The sequence below is a fragment of the Salmo trutta genome, chromosome 21 (genome assembly GCF_901001165.1).
Source record: "Salmo trutta chromosome 21, fSalTru1.1, whole genome shotgun sequence".
Taxonomy (NCBI): domain Eukaryota; kingdom Metazoa; phylum Chordata; class Actinopteri; order Salmoniformes; family Salmonidae; genus Salmo; species Salmo trutta.
The window spans coordinates 20,995,262-21,014,628 of record NC_042977.1 but is presented as its reverse complement, the minus strand read 5'-3'; the positions used below and the strand labels follow the sequence as shown (position 1 = coordinate 21,014,628).

The 19,367-nt window shown below is 41.1% G+C and overlaps 2 protein-coding genes across 5 annotated transcripts in view; both read right to left on the bottom strand.

The window, feature by feature from the left end:
• LOC115156913 (receptor-type tyrosine-protein phosphatase N2) overlaps window positions 1-8,000 on the bottom strand; it is a 142,441-nt gene extending 134,441 nt beyond the window's left edge. Inside the window, exons 1-2 of one of the 2 annotated variants that reach the window (XM_029704736.1) lie at window positions 7,766-7,842; window positions 7,259-7,331 (exon numbers count right to left, since the gene is read on the bottom strand). Coding sequence is in view for 1 of the 2 variants with exons in the window: in XM_029704735.1 (XP_029560595.1) it covers window positions 7,766-7,841 (76 nt within the window). In the remaining variant the exon portion in view is untranslated. Of the gene's footprint in view, window positions 1-7,258; window positions 7,332-7,765 lie in introns of both variants that reach the window. The other variant, XM_029704735.1, reaches the window with a different exon arrangement.
• A 7,118-nt stretch (window positions 8,001-15,118) lies between these two features.
• Window positions 15,119-19,367, bottom strand: part of LOC115156912 (extended synaptotagmin-2) — a 56,928-nt gene continuing 52,679 nt past the window's right edge. For all 3 annotated transcript variants that reach the window (XM_029704732.1, XM_029704734.1, XM_029704733.1), the window contains exons 19-23: window positions 18,750-18,845; window positions 17,460-17,591; window positions 17,242-17,347; window positions 17,059-17,108; window positions 15,119-16,600 (exon numbers count right to left, since the gene is read on the bottom strand). In XM_029704732.1, coding sequence (XP_029560592.1) covers window positions 16,552-16,600; window positions 17,059-17,108; window positions 17,242-17,347; window positions 17,460-17,591; window positions 18,750-18,845 — 433 coding nt within the window. In that variant the 3' untranslated portion in view covers window positions 15,119-16,551. The remainder of the gene's footprint in view (window positions 16,601-17,058; window positions 17,109-17,241; window positions 17,348-17,459; window positions 17,592-18,749; window positions 18,846-19,367) is intronic.

Here is a 19,367-nt window from a genome sequence, read left to right as displayed (position 1 = left end):
TCTATTCTTCTGATTTTCTTTAGGAAGGTTGTATTTTTCAGTCCAAGTAGTACATACTAGCAACACACATAACCACCAAACCAGACAGGCAAATTCAGGGCAGCTAAAACAACTCAATCGCCTTAAATCTACAGTTTTATATAGAGCTATAGCTGAATGGAACTTTTTACCAATCCATATTTTTCAGGCAAAAAGTAAATCCACCTTCAAGAAAAAAATAAAAGAACATCTAATGCGATAGACCATATGACTGGACAGGAAATAGAAAGCATCAACTGAATGTTAAATGTGTTTCCTGTCAGGTATTTTAATTATCTGTATTGTATACTCGTTAAATGTTTGTGAAGTCTTGATTGTGGTTATTTGTAATGTCTTGTTAATTGGTGTTGGACCCCAGGAAGATTAGCTAGCGTTATGGCGTTAGCTAATGGGGATCCATTAATTACAAAATTACACCACTGAACAACACCCTACCCTTCTCCATATTTGTCACTAGACATTTAGTTTGAGTCATTCATGTCCACCCCTTATTGTAAAGTGAATGAATTATAGTAGCCATCCTTTTCCCTAAGGTGTGCCCTTGTTTACAAACCATGTTCCTCTAACATTTTTTCTTGTATTCAACATGGCCCTATTTTGGCTCTTAAAATGTACAGTAAGAGGTTACTGTACAATATTTCAGAGACAGTCATACTCTACTGTATAGCGTGTTACTATAGTTTCATCCTATTTTTGAGTCATTTTGAGATCACCAGCTGAATGGGTTTTAATCTGCTGAATTGTATGTTGAACGTGATGTGTCATTTGTGTCCTTCTGAGCCTTACTCTGTGGGTATCATGGCCATTATGAATGCAGAGTCTGAAATAGGTTGTGGGTGGCACACGAGACAAATACAAACTGGACATGGGAATGGATTTTTCAATCAACTCCACCCTGTGTGCAAAGAGCATTGTCGTTACCCTGGATTTAGTGCTGCCAAGCAGCATAACAATTTCAATCTGTTATCTCTCTAACAAACAAGAGTCCAAGTCCACTTCCCAAAATGGCACCCTACTCCCTTTAAAGTGCACTACTTTTGACCAGAGCCCTATGGGTCAAATCTCTATAGGCTGCTCCAATCTGCATGTTCTGACCAGATACCTTATGTTACTGAAGGACAGAGCTCAGAGATGTATTCATCACGGCACCGGTACACCGTAGCAAAATGGGTTGCAACGAAAAACTAAAACGAGACATGTTCAGAGGTCACTTTATGAAAAGTCATACCTTAGTGTCATGCCTGTTGCAAACATTCCAGTGATGGCTGCAGCCATGCTTTTTGAATGACAGTAGCCTACATTCAACTTGGTCACACAACACATTGCTCTCAGTAACAGTTAGTTATACATTCTTTAGTTCTTAACTTGATGGAAATTGAGTCACCCCAAATAACTTTTAGACTTCAACGAGCCACAAAAATCCAGCAGTCAGTCATCTCCCAGTAGGTTTATAGTTTGGTTGAGGGTCAGTATCTCTCTGCTCTGTAAGCCAGCGGCCTGACTAGAAACACTTCACACGAAAACTAAATCAAATATTGCAATCACTAGCCCGCCCGGCACTCGGAAAAGGTCATCTCACACATGCCTGTGCGCCGGTTTCCATAGCAACATGTATTAACATCTTTAATTCATGCTGATTGTTCAGTTGCATTGGGGCATGACTGACTACTATCGAGGCTGACATCATCTGGCTGCAGTGGTTACAGGGAAACTACATGGACAGGAGGATATAACCTGACATCACCTGGCTGCAGTGGTTACAGAGAAACTACATGGACAGGAGGATATAACCTGACATCACCTGGCTGCAGTGATTACAGGGAAACTACATGGACAGGAGGATATAACCTGACATCACCTGGCTGCAGTGATTACAGGGAAACTACATGGACAGGAGGATATAACCTGACATCACCTGGCTGCAGTGGTTACAGAGAAACTACATGGACAGGAGGATATAACCTGACATCACCTGGCTGCAGTGGTTACAGGGAAACTACATGGACAGGAGGATATAACCTGACATCACCTGGCTGCAGTGGTTACAGAGAAACTACATGGACAGGAGGATATAACCTGACATCACCTGGCTGCAGTGGTTACAGGGAAACTACATGGACAGGAGGATATAACCTGACATCACCTGGCTGCAGTGGTTACAGGGAAACTACTTGGACAGGAGGATATAACCTGACATCACCTGGCTGCAGTGGTTACAGGGAAACTACATGGACAGGAGGATATAACCTGACATCACCTGGCTGCAGTGGTTACAGGTAAACTACATGGACAGGAGGATATAACCTGACATCACCTGGCTGCAGTGGTTACAGGGAAACTACATGGACAGGAGGATATAACCTGACATCACCTGGCTGCAGTGGTTACAGGGAAACTACATGGACAGGAGGATATAACCTGACATCACCTGGCTGCAGTGGTTACAGGTAAACTACATGGACAGGAGGATATAACCTGACATCACCTGGCTGCAGTGGTTACAGGGAAACTACATGGACAGGAGGATATAACCTGACATCATCTGGCTGCAGTGGTTACAGGGAAACTACATGGACAGGAGGATATAACCTGACATCACCTGGCTGCAGTGGTTACAGGGAAACTACATGGACAGGAGGATATAACCTGACATCACCTGGCTGCAGTGGTTACAGGGAAACTACATGGACAGGAGGATATAACCTGACATCACCTGGCTGCAGTGGTTACAGGGAAACTACATGGACAGGAGGATATAACCTGACATCACCTGGCTGCAGTGGTTACAGGGAAACTACATGGACAGGAGGATATAACCTGACATCACCTGGCTGCAGTGGTTACAGGGAAACTACATGGACAGGAGGATATACCCTGACATCACCTGGCTGCAGTGGTTACAGGGAAACTACATGGACAGGAGGATATAACCTGACATCACCTGGCTGCAGTGATTACAGGGAAACTACATGGACAGGAGGATATAACCTGACATCACCTGGCTGCAGTGGTTACAGGGAAACTACATGGACAGGAGGATATAACCTGACATCACCTGGCTGCAGTGGTTACAGGGAAACTACATGGACAGGAGGATATAACCTGACATCACCTGGCTGCAGTGATTACAGGGAAACTACATGGACAGGAGGATATAACCTGACATCACCTGGCTGCAGTGGTTACAGGGAAACTACATGGACAGGAGGATATAACCTGACATCACCTGGCTGCAGTGGTTACAGGGAAACTACATGGACAGGAGGATATAACCTGACATCACCTGGCTGCAGTGGTTACAGGGAAACTACATGGACAGGAGGATATAACCTGACATCACCTGGCTGCAGTGATTACAGGGAAACTACATGGACAGGAGGATATAACCTGACATCACCTGGCTGCAGTGGTTACAGGGAAACTACATGGACAGGAGGATATAACCTGACATCACCTGGCTGCAGTGGTTACAGGGAAACTACATGGACAGGAGGATATAACCTGACATCACCTGGCTGCAGTGGTTACAGGGAAACTACATGGACAGGAGGATATAACCTGACATCACCTGGCTGCAGTGGTTACAGGGAAACTACATGGACAGGAGGATATAACCTGACATCACCTGACTGCAGTGGTTACAGGGAAACTACATGGACAGGAGGATATAACCTGACATCACCTGGCTGCAGTGGTTACAGGGAAACTACATGGACAGGAGGATATAACCTGACATCACCTGGCTGCAGTGATTACAGGGAAACTACATGGACAGGATGATATAACCTGACATCACCTGGCTGCAGTGGTTACAGGGAAACTACATGGACAGGAGGATATAGCCTGACATGACCCGTCACAACATGTCAACAGCCTCTCCTCATGAAATACCGAAAGCTGCAGAACAATCTGAACAATATGAAAATACCCTTACCTATTGTAATAGACCTGCTAGAGTAGTGGTGCATAGCAAGAGCAGTGAACATTGAATACAGGCTTTGGCTGAGACTTCAGAGGATTGAGTGAAGCTTTGCGTATCGTGGCCATGCTTCAGTCTTGTGGATCAATGCTGGAGCTTTGAGTCAGGCAGTCAAGTCTCAGGAAGTGAGAGGAGGGGATGAGAGTAACATGGTGTTACAGGGGGAAGTTAGTCAGGCAGCACAAACACAGAGAGATTACTATCAATTTAAGGAGCTGTGTGTGAGCACACCTGATTGAAACTGTTATTTTCAGGGTAGTTCTGGCAAGGTCCACAAACAATGAAGCAAATATTGGGACTGCAATTCCAAACCACTATCTGTGCTCTCCTCTAATTTGACACTTTGAAAGATACACAGTGTCAACTTGATTGTTTTTCACCTCCCAGTTTAATCCTGTAAATTATCAGACAAGTTCAATCTCTATAGACTGTTTGTTCCCAGTCACTATGGATACAGTGGGGATGATAATGCTGCCTCTTCTTTCTCCCTGCTGTCATTGGGGAATTGATCCAAGTATGCTTTCAACATGAGTAACCAGCCCAGGAAAAAACAAATTACTTAAAAAAGCAACACGACAACTTAAGTGCAATGTGGCTCTTTAGTTCACCACTAGGCCTCTTCATTGGATTGTAAATCAGCAGCTGCACATAAGTGACACTACAGCCAATGAAGAAATGCTTTTGATCAACTGACACAGGAAGTAAAAGTGACTCAGATAGTCGAGGCCAGGCATCCAAAAATAAACACAAGAGCTTGTAAATAACTGAGTCGTCGTTCTTTCCTCTCTGATCCCATAGCTAGCTGCCTTCAAACTGAGTTGTCTGTCTGGCCTCAGAGGAAGTGAACACAACACAGTGAGATAACATTGTGTGTAGCAGCACAACAAGAACAAGGTGACTGTGTTCTTACAGCAAGGTTGTGTTCATAAGCCATGAAACGGAATAAAACAGGGCGGAAACAGAGGGATACTATCTGAAGCCTACACTGAAGTTCATGTGAACTAAAAGATGGCACACAGGTGACTGAGGTTGCAGTCAGTGAATGAAGCTTCACCAGCTGTTAGAGACAGCAGTCACTCAACCACATGATACAAAATCTGACACAGGCAACGTGGGCTCTAGCATATAGTCATAGTAGGGCTCAGATGCAGCAAAAACAAGAGCGTAACGGATTTTACTGTTGTCAAATGATACTAGCTAGTAGCTACAGAGGAATCAAAGCTAATGCCCTATCCATATCCTCATATGGGTCAGGAGAGATCTAGACTATCTTACTCGCCTCATTAGAAAGGGTAATATTGTACCTCACCATACCAATAATCTACAAATCTACAATTTACACAAGCCTGCACGCTGTGCCAAGACACAACAGAGGAAAATGAAACTTTAATCCTTGATAGCATTACCTCTGAATGTGGTGGTAGACCATCAACCACTCCGTTAACTGCAACCAAGAATAACATTCTGCTTGTCCTGAACATTACAGGAGGGTTTTCCGGACACAGATTAAGCCTAGTCCTAGACTAAAAGGCACACTCAATAGAGATTGTCCATTGAAAGGGATTTTTAGTCCAGGACTAGACCTAATCTGTGTCTGGGATACCGGCCCTACAGTACATCCAATACAATAAAGTCAAAGCTGAGTGAGACAGGCATGGCAGCGTATTGTACAATATAGTACATAATATAGAGAAAATGCTATTGAGGAGGTAGAACAGTAGGAGTGAGCTGGTGACACTTTATGTAACTTGCTCTTTATATTTGTGTAGTAATATCATAATTACTATGCTCCATGGCTACAACATGTTTATACAACATTAGAGTAATAATAGAGTTACTACACAGGTGTAAAAGCAGCATCATGGTACATGTTACACATTAGTCCATGACATTGTGTACATTGATTGACAACTGTTCTGACACTGTACACCGTATGCTATTGCTGTGCTTTTAGTATGCAGAACAATTCCCTCAATTATTGTGTGTGTCAAACAAGGGTAAGTCAGTGAAGTCAATGGGAAAACACACACGGTATAATGGCAGCTAATTATGGAGTTATCGCAAATGCAATTACAAAAAGTTATGAGGCTACAACATCACGTTGAACAGCAAACAACTGAAAACGGAAGAAAAAGGAATCATCACACAGAGGCCTTAAATGACCTTTTCCACGTCACTATCAAATATGCTAACGCAATAATAATTAGATACTGTTTGATATGAAAAATATGGTTTCCATGGGATGAGTATTGTATTACATAGCATTTAATATACATAAAGCATTTAACATAGATAACAATTAAACTATACCCACATATAATACTAAAAGGAGGAAGTGTTTTACAATGTGATTGATTTACATCTCTCTTCTTAAAATGCTTATCTTTATAATAATAGATATGGCTACGAACAAATAGGTTTTGGAAGGTTTAGAAAGTAATAATGTGTTGGCTTTCCTCCCATTGAGCAGCATAGCGACCATTTTCCTGGTCACCATAGCAGGCAGGTTGCCGCCGCCACTTATCAAGGTTACGTAATAAAGTGGCCCGCTCTCTTAGAGGTAAAATTTGTTTCGTATTGGAAATACGGTTCCCTCTTGTCAATTGCTATTGAACCAAGCATGCATGAACATGAAGATGGTATATTCTGAATCATGGGTGGATGGAGAACAATCCACACCTAATAAAATATTTCAATCTTCAATAACTCTTACACAAAGCGTGACATGACATTGAAAATTATATATTCTGAGTCGGGGGAGGACGGAGAAAAATCCCAAGGCTTTTTTTTTTTTTACTTCAACAACAAAAACGTGTATTTTTCTCCGTCCTCCCTTGATTCAGAATATATCATTTTCATAGTCACAGCACACTTCCCGTAAGAGCTATTGAAGATTGAAAGCCGGAAGAAAAAAAATGTATATTGTAATTTCAATTAACAAAAAAACGGTGGTTTTTCTCCAATCTCCCCTGATTCAGATGATATCATTTTCATAGTCATGGCGCACTTTGTGTAAAAAGTGTTGAAGATTATAATTTATTTAAAAAAGATTTTGGATTACAAAGTGTGGATTGTTCTCTATCCACCTACTTTAGAATATAGCATCTTCATAGTCATGGAATGCTTGGTTCAATAGCTATTGACAAGAGAAAACCGAATATCCACCTTATATAAAATATAAAGTGAATTTTACCTCGGTCCCGCATCCAACATTGAAAAAGGCTTTTCCCTGACCCTCACCATCTTAGTGATAGAAAGACATCAAACCTCAAACGCATCATGATGGCCTACAGTGATTCTCTGCGATTTCTCCCTGCAAAAAAAGGTTGTACTGTATGCTAAATAATGGCATTTATTCCAATAAGAAAACAGTTAGGCTACCCAGTGGCTATTAAAATAGTAATAATTTAAGAGTAGTTAACACTTTAGGTGTGCTGGCCTGCACATGTTAAAAACGTATATGTAAACAACAGGTGTAAACAATAATATAGGCCTACATTATAGCCTATATTTCTTGCACATTTTTCTTGTCATTAGGCTATATTACACCGAATTTCCCCCCATTATAGATATAGCCGTTATATCTTCCTACAAACAAGATCTGCAGTCGTAGGCTATTCAGTGCCTTTCCAGACTGCCTAATAAAATATTGACAGAGACCCAAAATAACCTTATGTGCGTCTCCTCGCAGCTGTGGGAACATTATGATCCTTCATAATCACAGATAAATAGATGTAGGCTACTCACCGAATTTCCTGTCTGCAGAGGCTAGAAAATAGATTTGGGAAACAAGTAGGACGAGAAAAATGTACATCGAATCCATGCTTCACATGCAGGATAGAGAGAGAGAGATGGAGATTGGAAGGTAGGGGAGGATGCAGGGCGTTTCAAGCAGGAGCTCCTTGGGTCTCGGCTCCTGCAGTCAGCCTCACTACGATGATCAGCACTAAGAACACAACAGAAACCGCTTTGGCCCCTCCTAGCTGACGTCAAGGAGAAGCGCACGTGCAGAGAGCGCAGCCAGCGCATCATTGAGCGCACACAATAATACACACTGAGTATACAAACATTAAGAACATTTGCTCTTTCCATGACATACATTGCATTCGAAAAGTATTCAGACCTCTTGACTTTTCATTCATTTTGTTATGTTACAGCCTTAATCTAAAATGTATTAAATGAATTTGTTTCCACATCAACCTACACACAATACCCCATAATGAAGAAGCAACAGGTTTTTAGATATTTTGCAAATGTATAAAAAATTAAAATATCTTATTTACATAAGTATTCAAACCCTTGGCTATGAGAGTCAACATTGAGCTCAGGTGCATCCTGTTTCCATTGATCATCCTTGAGATGTTTCTCAAGGTTTCTCAAATTGATTGGGGTCCACCTGTGGAAGAAGTTTGGAACCACCAAGACTCTTCCTAGAGCTGGCTACCCGGCCAAACTGAGCAATCGGGGAGAAGGGTCTTGGTCAGAGAGGTGACCAAGAACCCGATGGTCACTCTGGCAGAGCTCCAGAGTTCCTCTGTGGAGATGGGAGAACCTTCCAGAAGGACAACCATCTCTGCAGCACTCCACAAATCAGGCCTTTATGGTAGAGTGGCCAGATGGAAACCCCTCCTCAGTAAAAGGCACATGACAGCCCGATTGGAGATTGCCAAAAGGCACATAAAGGACTCTCAGACCATGAGAAACAAGATTCTTGGGTCTGAAGAAACCAAGATTGAACTCTTTGGCATGAATGCCTGGAGGAAAACTGAGCTACAGCCTTCCCTGTAGCTCAGTTGGTAGAGCATGGTGTTTGCAACGCCAGGGTTGTGGGTTCGATTCCCGTGGGGGGCCAGCACAGGAAAAAAAATTTTTTTTTAAATGTATGAAATGAAATGTATGCATTCACTACTGTAAGTCGCTCTGGATAAGAGCGTCTGCTAAATGACTAAAATGTAAATGAAACCTGGTACGGTGGTGGCAGCCCCATGCTGTTGGGATGTGTAGCATCATACCCAAGACGACTCGAGGCTGTAATTGCTGCCAAAGGTGCTTCAACAAAGTACTGATAAAGGATCTGAATACTTATGTAAATGTGATAGTTTTTTATTTTTAATACATTTGCTAAAACTTCTAAATCCAGTTTTTGCTTTGTCATTATGGGATTTGTGTGTAGATTGATGAGGGGGGGAAACTATTTAATACATTTTAGAATAAGGCTTTAACTTAACAAAATGTGGAAAAGGTCAAGGGGTCTGAATACTTTCCGAATGCACTGACTTGGTGAATCCAGGTGAAAGCTATGATCCCTTATTGATGTCACTTGTTAAATCCACTTCAATCAGTGTACACGAAGGGGAGGAGACAGGTTAAAGGAGGATTTTTAAGCCTTGAAAAGCAATGAACAGCAGAATGAATGTGCCAAATGAAATGGCAATACACAGTGCCTTGCGAAAGTATTCGGCCCCCTTGAACTTTTCGACCTTTTGCCACATTTCAGGCTTCAAACATAAAGATATAAAACTGTATTTTTTTGTGAAGAATCAACAACAAGTGGGACACAATCATGAAGTGGAACAAAATTTATTGGATATTTCAAACTTTTTTAACAAATAAAAAACTGAAAAATTGGCCGTGCAAAATTATTCAGCCCCTTTACTTTCAGTGCAGCAAACTCTCTCCAGAAGTTCAGTGAGGATCTCTGAATGATCCAATGTTGACCTAAATGACTAATGATGATAATTAGAATCCACCTGTGTGTAATCAAGTCTCCGTATAAATGCACCTGCTCTGAGATAGTCTCAGAGGTCCGTTTAAAGCGCAGAGAGCATCATGAAGAACAAGGAACACACCAGGCAGGTCCGAGATACTGTTGTGGAGAAGTTTAAAGCCAGATTTGGATACAAAAAGATTTCCCAAGCTTTAAACATCCCAAGGAGCACTGTGCAAGTGATAATATTGAAATGGAAGGAGTATCAGACCACTGCAAATCTACGAAGACCCGGCCGTCCCTCTAAACTTTCAGCTCATACAAGGAGAACACTGATCAGAGATGCAGCCAAGAGGCCCATGATCACTCTGGATGAACTGCAGAGATCTACAGCTGAGGTGGGAGACTCTGTCCATAGGACAACAATCAGTCGTATACTGCACAAATCTGGCCTTTATGGAAGAGTGGCAAGAAGAAAGCCATTTCTTAAAGATATCCATAAAATGTGTTGTTTAAAGTTTGCCACTAGCCACCTGGGAGACACACCAAACATGTGGAAGAAGGTGCTCTGGTCAGATGAAACCAAAATCGAACTTTTTGGCAACAATGCAAAACGTTATGTTTGGCGTAATAGCAACACAGCTCATCACCCTGAACACACCATCCCCACTGTCAAACATGGTGGTGGCAGCATCATGGTTTGGGCCTGCTTTTCTTCAGCAGGGGCAGGGAAGATGGTTAAAATTGATGGGAAGATGGATGGAGCCAAATACAGGACCATTCTGGAAGAAAACCTGATGGAGTCTGCAAAAGACCTGAGACTGGGACGGAGATTTGTCTTCCAACAAGACATTGATCCAAAACATAAAGCAAAATCTACAATGGAATGGTTCACAAATAAACATATCCAGGTGTTAGAATGGCCAAGTCAAAGTCCAGACCTGAATCCAATCGAGAATCTGTGGAAAGAACTGAAAACTGCTGTTCACAAACGCTCTCCATCCAACCTCACTGAGCTCGAGCTGTTTTGCAAGGAGGAATGGGCAAAAATTTCAGTCTCTTGATGTGCAAAACTGATAGAGACATACCCCAAGCGACTTACAGCTGTAATCGCAGCAAAAGGTGGCGCTACAAAGTATTAACTTAAGGGGGCTGAATAATTTTGCACGACCAATTTTTTGGTTTTTTATTTGTTAAAAAAGTTTGAAATATCCAATAAATTTCGTTCCACTTCATGATTGTGTCCCACTTGTTGTTGTTTCTTCACAAAAAATTACAGTTTTATATCTTTATGTTTGAAGCCTGAAATGTGGCAAAAGGTCGAAAAGTTCAAGGGGGCCGAATACTTTCGCAAGGCACTGTATGCCTTCTGTTATAATTTAGGAAGTAATAACAGTAGGCCTAGTGCATGTATACTATGAGGACATTTAAAGAAAATCCCAACTGACAGCATTTGTTCCAGGAAATCCCAAACATTAGATCTACCTTTCTAGCATGAATCACTCTCTCTCTCATTCCATCTCTCATTCCATCTCCCTCATTCCATCTCTCTCTCTCTCCACATCATTCTGTGGCACAGGTTCTCTCTCTCATGCAATAATAGAACCTTTAATATGTAGAAGACCTAATGTACAGACTTTGAAGAGACAGCTGAGAAAGGTGGGAATTGAGAACGGTAAGGTGGTTTGAGTGGACTGACATCACTCTCTCTCTCTGAAACTAATGACCAGATAAATAAAAGTAAACCAAGGTAATACAAATGATAAAACAATCTCAGATCAGGTGAGTCAATCATCGTGATCACACTGACACATACACCATTTACCAATAAAAGTGGGACATTAGAATAAAGTCCATGGAGCCAAAGTAATATACAGCTTGTTGCTGTGTATACAGCAAAAGCTCTTTATCATTTAAAATACATAAGTAGACATTCTCAAACATTGAATTTTAAAAAGATAGTACTTTTAAATATCTGAATATTTGTGGATTTAAGGCATAAGGTTAACAAGTACATAGAGAAGGCAAACCAGTTCAGATCAAGAGGAGGATGGGAGCTTCACTACGGAGACCGTTTTCATTTGATGTCTTACATACAACTGCCAAAATCAAGGAAACACTTGAGGGGTACAAAGTATATTGAAAAGCAGGCGTTTCCACACAGGTGTGGTTCCTGAGTTAATTACACGATTAACATCCCATTATACTTAGGGTCATGTATAACAATGCCAAGTTGCCCATTATTTTATCTCCCAAGAAGAAGAAGAGACCTCAGTGACATTAAAAGAGGGGCCTCAAAGGAGCATAGGGGGTTTAAAGGGTATGTGAAGGGGCAGATTGGCCATCTGGCAATTCTGGCAAATGCCAGACGGGTTGAACCATCTTTAAGTTGGATGGGCTGGTCGAAATTATAGATACAGCTGAAGTCGGAAGTTTACATACAGTTAGGTTGGAGTCATTAAAACTCGTTTTTCAACCACTCCACAAATTGTATGTTAACGAACTATAGTTTTTGCAAGTCGGTTAGGACATCTACTTTGTGCATGACACTAGTAATTTTTCCAACAATTGTTTACAGACAGATTATTTCACTTATAGTTCACTGTATCACAATTCCAGTGGGTCAGAAGTTTATATACACTAAGTTGACTGTGCCTTTAAACAGCTTGGAAAATTCCAGAAAATGATGTCATGCTTTAGAAGCTTCTGATAGGCTAATTGACATCATTTTAGTCAATTGGAGGTGTACCTGTAGATGTATTTCAAGGCCAACCTTCAAACTCAGTGCCTCTTTGCTTGACATCATGGGAAAATCAAAATAAATCAGCCAAGACCTCAGAAAAATTGTAGACCTCCACAAGTCTGGTTCATCCTTGGGAGCAATTTCCAAATGCCTGAAGGTACCACCTTCATCTGTACTAACAATAGTATACAAGTATAAACACCATGGGACCACGCAGCCATCATACCCCTCAGGAAGGAGACGCGTTTTGTCTCCTAGAGATGAACGTACTTTGGTGTGAAATGTGCAAATCAATCCCAGAACAACAGCAAAGGACCTTGTGAAGGTGCTGGAGGAAACAGGTACAAAAGTATCTATATCCACAGTAGAACGAGTCCTATATCGACATAACCTGAAAGGCCGCTCAGCAAGGAAGAAGCCACTGCTCCAAAAATGCCATAAAAACCCAGACTATGGTTTGCAACCGAACATGGAGACAAAGATCGTACTTTTTGGAGAAATGTCCTCTGGTCTGATGAAACAAAAATAGAACTGTTTGGCCATAACGGCCATCGTTATGTTTGGAGGAAAAAGGGGGAGGCTTGCAAGCCGAAGAACACAATCCCAACCATGAAGCACGGGGGTGGCAGCATCATGTTGTAGGGGTGCTTTGCTGCAGGAGGGACTGGTGCTCCTCACAAAATAGATGGCATCATGAGGCAGGAAAATTATGTGGATATATTGAAGCAACATCTCAAGACATCAGTCAGGAAGTTGAAGCTTGGTCACAAATGGGTCTTCCAAATGGACAATGACCACAAGCATAGTTGTGGCAAAATGGCTTAAGGACAACAAAGTCAAATTATTGGAGTGGCCATCACAAAGCCCTGACCTCAATCCTATAGAAAATTTGTGGGCAGAACTGAAAAAGTGTGTGCGAGCAAGGAGGCCTACAAACCTGATTCAGTTACACCAGCTCTGTCAGCAGGAATGGGCCAAAATTCACCCAACTTGGGAAGCTTGTGGAAGGCTACCCGAAACCTTTGACCAAAGTTAAACTATTTAAAGGCAATGCTACCAAATACTAATTGAGTGTATGTAAACTTCTGACCCACTGGGAATGTGATGAAAGAAATAAAAGCTGAAATACATCATTCTCTCTACTATTATTCTGACATTTCACGTTCTTAAAATAAAGTGGTGATCCTAACTGACCTAAGACAGGGATTTTTTACTAGGATTAAATGTCAGGAATTGTGAAAACTGAGTTTAAGTGTATTTGGCTAAGGTGTATGTAAAATTCCGACTTCAACTGTAAGTGTCTTTGAGCAAGGTATGATAGCAGGTGCCTGGCGCACGGGTTTGTGTCAAGAACTGCAGCACCACCCAAAGGACATCCAGCCAACTTGACATGACTGTGGCAAGCATTGAAGTCAATATCGGCTAGAATCCCTACCGAACGCTTAACACCTTAACAGTCCATTCCCCGACGAATTGAGGCTGTTCTGAGGGCAAAAGCGGAGGGGTGGGGGAGTGCAACTCAATATTAGGAAGGTGTTCTTAATGTTAAATAAGGCCCTGTGTTTTGGTTCATCATGTCACATGACCTGGATTTGTATTTTTTTTACCCTTTTTCTCCCGAATTTCGTTGTATCCATTTGGCAGTTAGTCTTGTCCCATCGTTGCAACTCCCGTACGGACTCGGGAGAGACGAAGGTCGAGAGCTGTGCGTCCTCCAAAACACAACCCAGCCAAGCCGCACTGCTTCTTAGCACAATGCCCGCTTAACCTGGAAGCCAGCCGCACCAATGTGATGGAGGAAACACCATACACCTGGCGACCGTGTCAGCGTGCATTGCGCCCGGCCCGTCACAGGAGTCGCTAGTGCGCGATGGGACAAGAACATCCCTGCCGGCAAAACCCTCCCCTAATCTGGGCCAATCGCACCCGGTCGCCTAGACTCGAATCAGGATCTCTAGTGGCACAGTTAGCACTGCATTAGACCACTGCACCACTTTATTTAAAGCTTATTAATCAAACTTCCACCGTTTATTATTATTTCAGATGGTCCAGCACCATCCTCAGACAATTGCTTTATTTATGTTTTAATTCTCATTTCTGGAAAAGGCTTAAAATAAAGGTTAAAATCCAAGTAATCTTCTGCCAAAACACAGGGCCCTAGGTATTATGAGTCAATGGTCATCTATTAGGAATTTATTCAGCGATTGTCTTCGCCTGACAAATTTGTTTTTATAAATTCACAACTAGGATGTTGCTGGGCTCAGCACAGCCAGTGTGGCCGCCTGGTCTTCTGGTCCCATTGATGCTAGCCTTAGCAGCACAGACAGCTCAGCTGCAGCAGAGTCAAGTGCAATAGAGCTAGGAGAAATAAAAACAGAGAGAGAGACACACCGACACAGGGACGTAGGATGGTGTTGCTAAAATGCCCGGGCTGAATTTACTTCCCAGTCTACCTCTGTGTGTGTGCGCGCGTCTCTCACTCACCAGATCTCAACCCAAGTGTACACTTATGGGAGATTCTGAGTTGTTCTCCACCACCATCAACAAAACACCAAATTATGGAATTTTTCCGTATAAGAATGGTGTTGCATCCCTCCAAGGTGCATTGAAGCTGTTCTTGGTCGTGGTGCCCAATGCCCTATTAAGACACTTTATGTCGGTGTTTTCTTTATTTTGGCAGTTACCTGTCGGTACGCATACAACTACTTCAAAAAAAGGACAGAGGTTGCAGAAATATGAGAACACATCAGAACTGATACATTAGGCTACAAGCACCTATGTTACAGCTTAAACATGGTACAATCTAAAATGCTTTCCATTATGATGCATCATTACTATGGTAACCAGATCAATAAAGTCATAACAGTGTGTTTACATGTGTTACAGATATCCAGGTACAGGTGACATAATCAATAACCAATAAAGGTGAATACCCATGACGTAAACCAAAACATTGTGTTTTTTGCAAGCGATTGCAGTAAAGAGAAGCGTTGAATAAGATGTGCATGCTGAAATGTGTTCGTAGAACAAAAACATTAAGACAGGTGCATTTATTGACAACAACCATGATACATAAATTTCGTCTGTCGTGATTTCAGAGTTGGGAAATCAATTATCACGAGCTACAATGATTTGAAGAAGGCTGGAATATCACTGAGGTTAACTAAGCCAAGGTCTGTTATTATTACTGTTAACACTATGCTGACGCTTTGAAAGATTTTAAACATGCATAAACAAATAGTGTGCAAACATATTTGGTTCAGTTAAAACCCCACAGAGAAGTATTTCATTTCATTGTCTCTTTGGTGGCGAAGTATTATACATGGTGTGATATTTCCCTTAGAGGATAGACGGTCGTAGTTCAATTTAGCTCTGATATAGTTTGCATGTAGTTTGTTGAATTATAAAATAAAATTGTCATTGTGACCAAGCAAAACCCTCCACTACTAACATTATAATAAACCTTCTCTTTAGTCCTCATTGTCATTGTACATATTTACATATTCATATGTTGTACATTCCCCCCCATAAAACAAGGCAGCAAAACCTGCTGTAACAGCCGTAGCAAGAAAATATATATTTTGCTACAGTCCTCAATTTTATTTTAAAATATGGATAAAACATTTTTATAATTTGTTTGAACAACACATACTCTCTTTCTTACTATTGCACAGGATAATGTCTAAGTGGGGAGAGATAACGATGCAACTGATGTGAATAAATGAATATCAAAATATATATATATATATTTTTTTTTACAATTGCAAGTCATGTAAATAAATCATAATTTAAAAAAGGGAAACCCCCCCAAAAGTTGTCCATGGGTTTAAAAGCAATTGTATGAAAAATTCAATTACGTTTGCTCAGGGGCCATATATGCCAAGCGTCTCCGAGTAGGAGTGCTGATCTAGGATCATTTCACACCTAACTATGTAATTGTATTCATTGTTATCCAAAAAGCTAAACTTAACCTAAAACAGCACTACTCTATAGACTATGCTTGACACATACAGTAGGGCCCTGGTGGCAATGCCACGTTGGTGAAGACTTGGTTAGGTCCTCCTCTACCTCTCCCAGTGTAGTCTATAGCTGCTGCAGAGTTTCTCTCAGACCATCCTCACTCAACTCATACCTAGCAGCAAAGACAGGAAACACATTGTAAAAAATAAAACACAAATCTAGAATAACAAACACTCAGTCTTATTCTATGCTTGATTCCTTGATATTCAGATCTTATGCTGAAAGTTCTTATTAAATTCTTCTAAGTCCCCAAATATTTGTTTTATTTTACCTTTACTTAACTAGGCAAGTCAGTTAAGAACAAATTCTTATTTTCAATGACAGCCTAGGAACAGTTGGTCAACTGCCTTGTTCAGGGGCAGAACGACAGATCTGTACCTTGTCAGCTCGGGGATTCGAACTTGCAACCTTTCGGTTACTAGCCAAAAGCTCTAACCACTAGGCTACCCTGACTCCCCAGATCAATAACCAATAATAATATGTGTGTGAACACGACTGGACTTAATCGTACTAATAATTGTTAAAAAATATATTAAAAAAATAAAAATAATAATAAAGTATTTCACTGACCATTGTGTCCATCCCTTGACGATATCCTCATGAGTCAAATCCACCAGCACCTGTCAAGATGACACGATATGAAGGAGGAAAAGTGAGCTTTGGACAGGTTAAAAATGTGTATTCACATTTACTGTATGTCATCTAATAACAGATAGACACAGTTCTGCAGTAGGAGGAGAGGTCTAGTCTCACCTTCCCCAGCAGCCCTTTGTGTTTGGAGAAGATATTTCCTCCGTTCTTTACCGCCACGTCCAGAGTCCTCCTGTGCAACTCCACGACCGACACACTGAACTCAAATCTGACAACACATGCACACAAACAATTCAATTATACAATGACTACCAGTAGACTACCAGTAAATCCACTGATGTTTGATGGTAAGAGGAACAAAGAGGAATGTTGAAACTTACATCTCATCGTAAACAGGGTTCAGTGTCTTCTTGTGCGTGTGGGTTTTCCTCCTCCCAGACCTTCGCTTGTCAGGTAAAAGATAGAGCCGCACATACGGATCCGACCCATGATCTGTGAACGCAATCAGGTTTCTGTGGAGAGTGGGAGAGAGAAAGACAGAGAAAGTGGAGGTAGAGTGATAGATAAAAAAGAACACACTTGTATCACATCATTTGGGGTAGCCCTTTACACTCGTACTCGTATACAGGTTGAAAATGACAGATTTGGGAACTGATAAGCGCCTAAATTGGAACGCAGTGGCTGTACAGTAACATACTATAAATGATATCAGAGCTCAGGCTCTGCGCTTCACAGCACTCTATGGCGTGAAACCCTGGGTTGTTCTGAACAGAATGAGCCTGTTTGTCTATTGTCAAGAAAATTCAACATGGCACACCTGAATGCACTTATGACTCCTTTCTATGCACACAAAATAATTTTAATATTTTTCTCTGAATTGCCTTGTGAAAGCCAAACACTGTAAGATCATATTTTATTACTTAGCTAGTCATGTTGGCAATAGAACAAGCTTTGATGCCCAACTGACCATATTGCAATTTATAATGGTACATTTTTGGATTGTGTAAACAACAGTAATTGTGGGTTGGAGGGGATGCAGGGTTGTGTTCCAAACAAAAACAACTACAAGTGTCCTTGCTCTAGTTCCTCAATGGCAAAGCTAGGGAAGCTAAACATAAAAAATAAAAAAAATAAAAAATTATAGTTGATGACTCTTCTTTGAGTCATAAAAGTGCATTGAAGTGTGGCCAGATATTCAGATTTCGTTATCAACACGAGGTGAAAAGTACAGTAAATGTAACATGCACATAAAATCAACAGTGTAATGTTTGGATTCAGTTTTGTGTCAGGTGAACTGTTGGGTCCTCAACTTTGGTCTAATAATTTTCTCATAATCTCCAAACTGTTCCCTTTCAATTGCTACCATGCTTATGCTTTTCATATTGTCTGTAAAAAACATTTACATTAAGCCCTATCCATATAGGCCAATTCCCACGAGTGTAACGGGTTAAAATAAAATTATTCTAAAATTATTACCTTATTGCGCATCAAGTCTGTGGTCAAAGAAAAAGGCTTGTACATTGAATAAAAATGAGTGGATAAAGCTGATAACAGAATATGATACATTCTCCAATAGTTAATGTATAGAATTACATGTGGACACTACAGTATGGATGCATCCTAAATGTCCTTTGGGACGCGGGGCCTAAGTCTCCCGCCATGTCTCTTACCGGCAGGCATGCAAAACCACAACGAGCTTGTTCCTCTGAGGGCTGTGTCTGACAGTCAATTGCACCTCACCCAGGGGCAAATGACCGGCTGAGCCACTGTAGACAGAGACACACACATTAGTCACATTGTTCTGTAACAAAACAATCATTCACATTAGGTCTGTAATATAATCTGCATGTTAGTCAATGTCTTTGTATTTCTTTGTATTGTGTCACAATGTAGTACTTGTATTTTATTAGGGATCCCCATTAGCTGCTGCTACTCTCCCTGGGGTCCAAACACATTAAGACACTTACATTACACATACAACTAAAGATAAAACAGTACATCATATAACACTGTCACACCACCACATATCCACAACACAAAATGTACATTATCACCATACAACAATATTACAATGTTGAGTGAGTGTGTGCAGAGTGCATGTGCTAGCGCCCGTGTGCGTATGCATGTGTCTGTAGATCTGTGTGTGTTTCTCTTCACAGTCCCCACTGTTCCATAAGATGTTTTTTATTTGTTTTTTTATCTGATTCTACTGCTTGCCTCAGTTACCTGATGTGGAATAGAGCTCCATGTAGTCATGGCTCTATGTAGTACTGCACACCTCCTCTAGT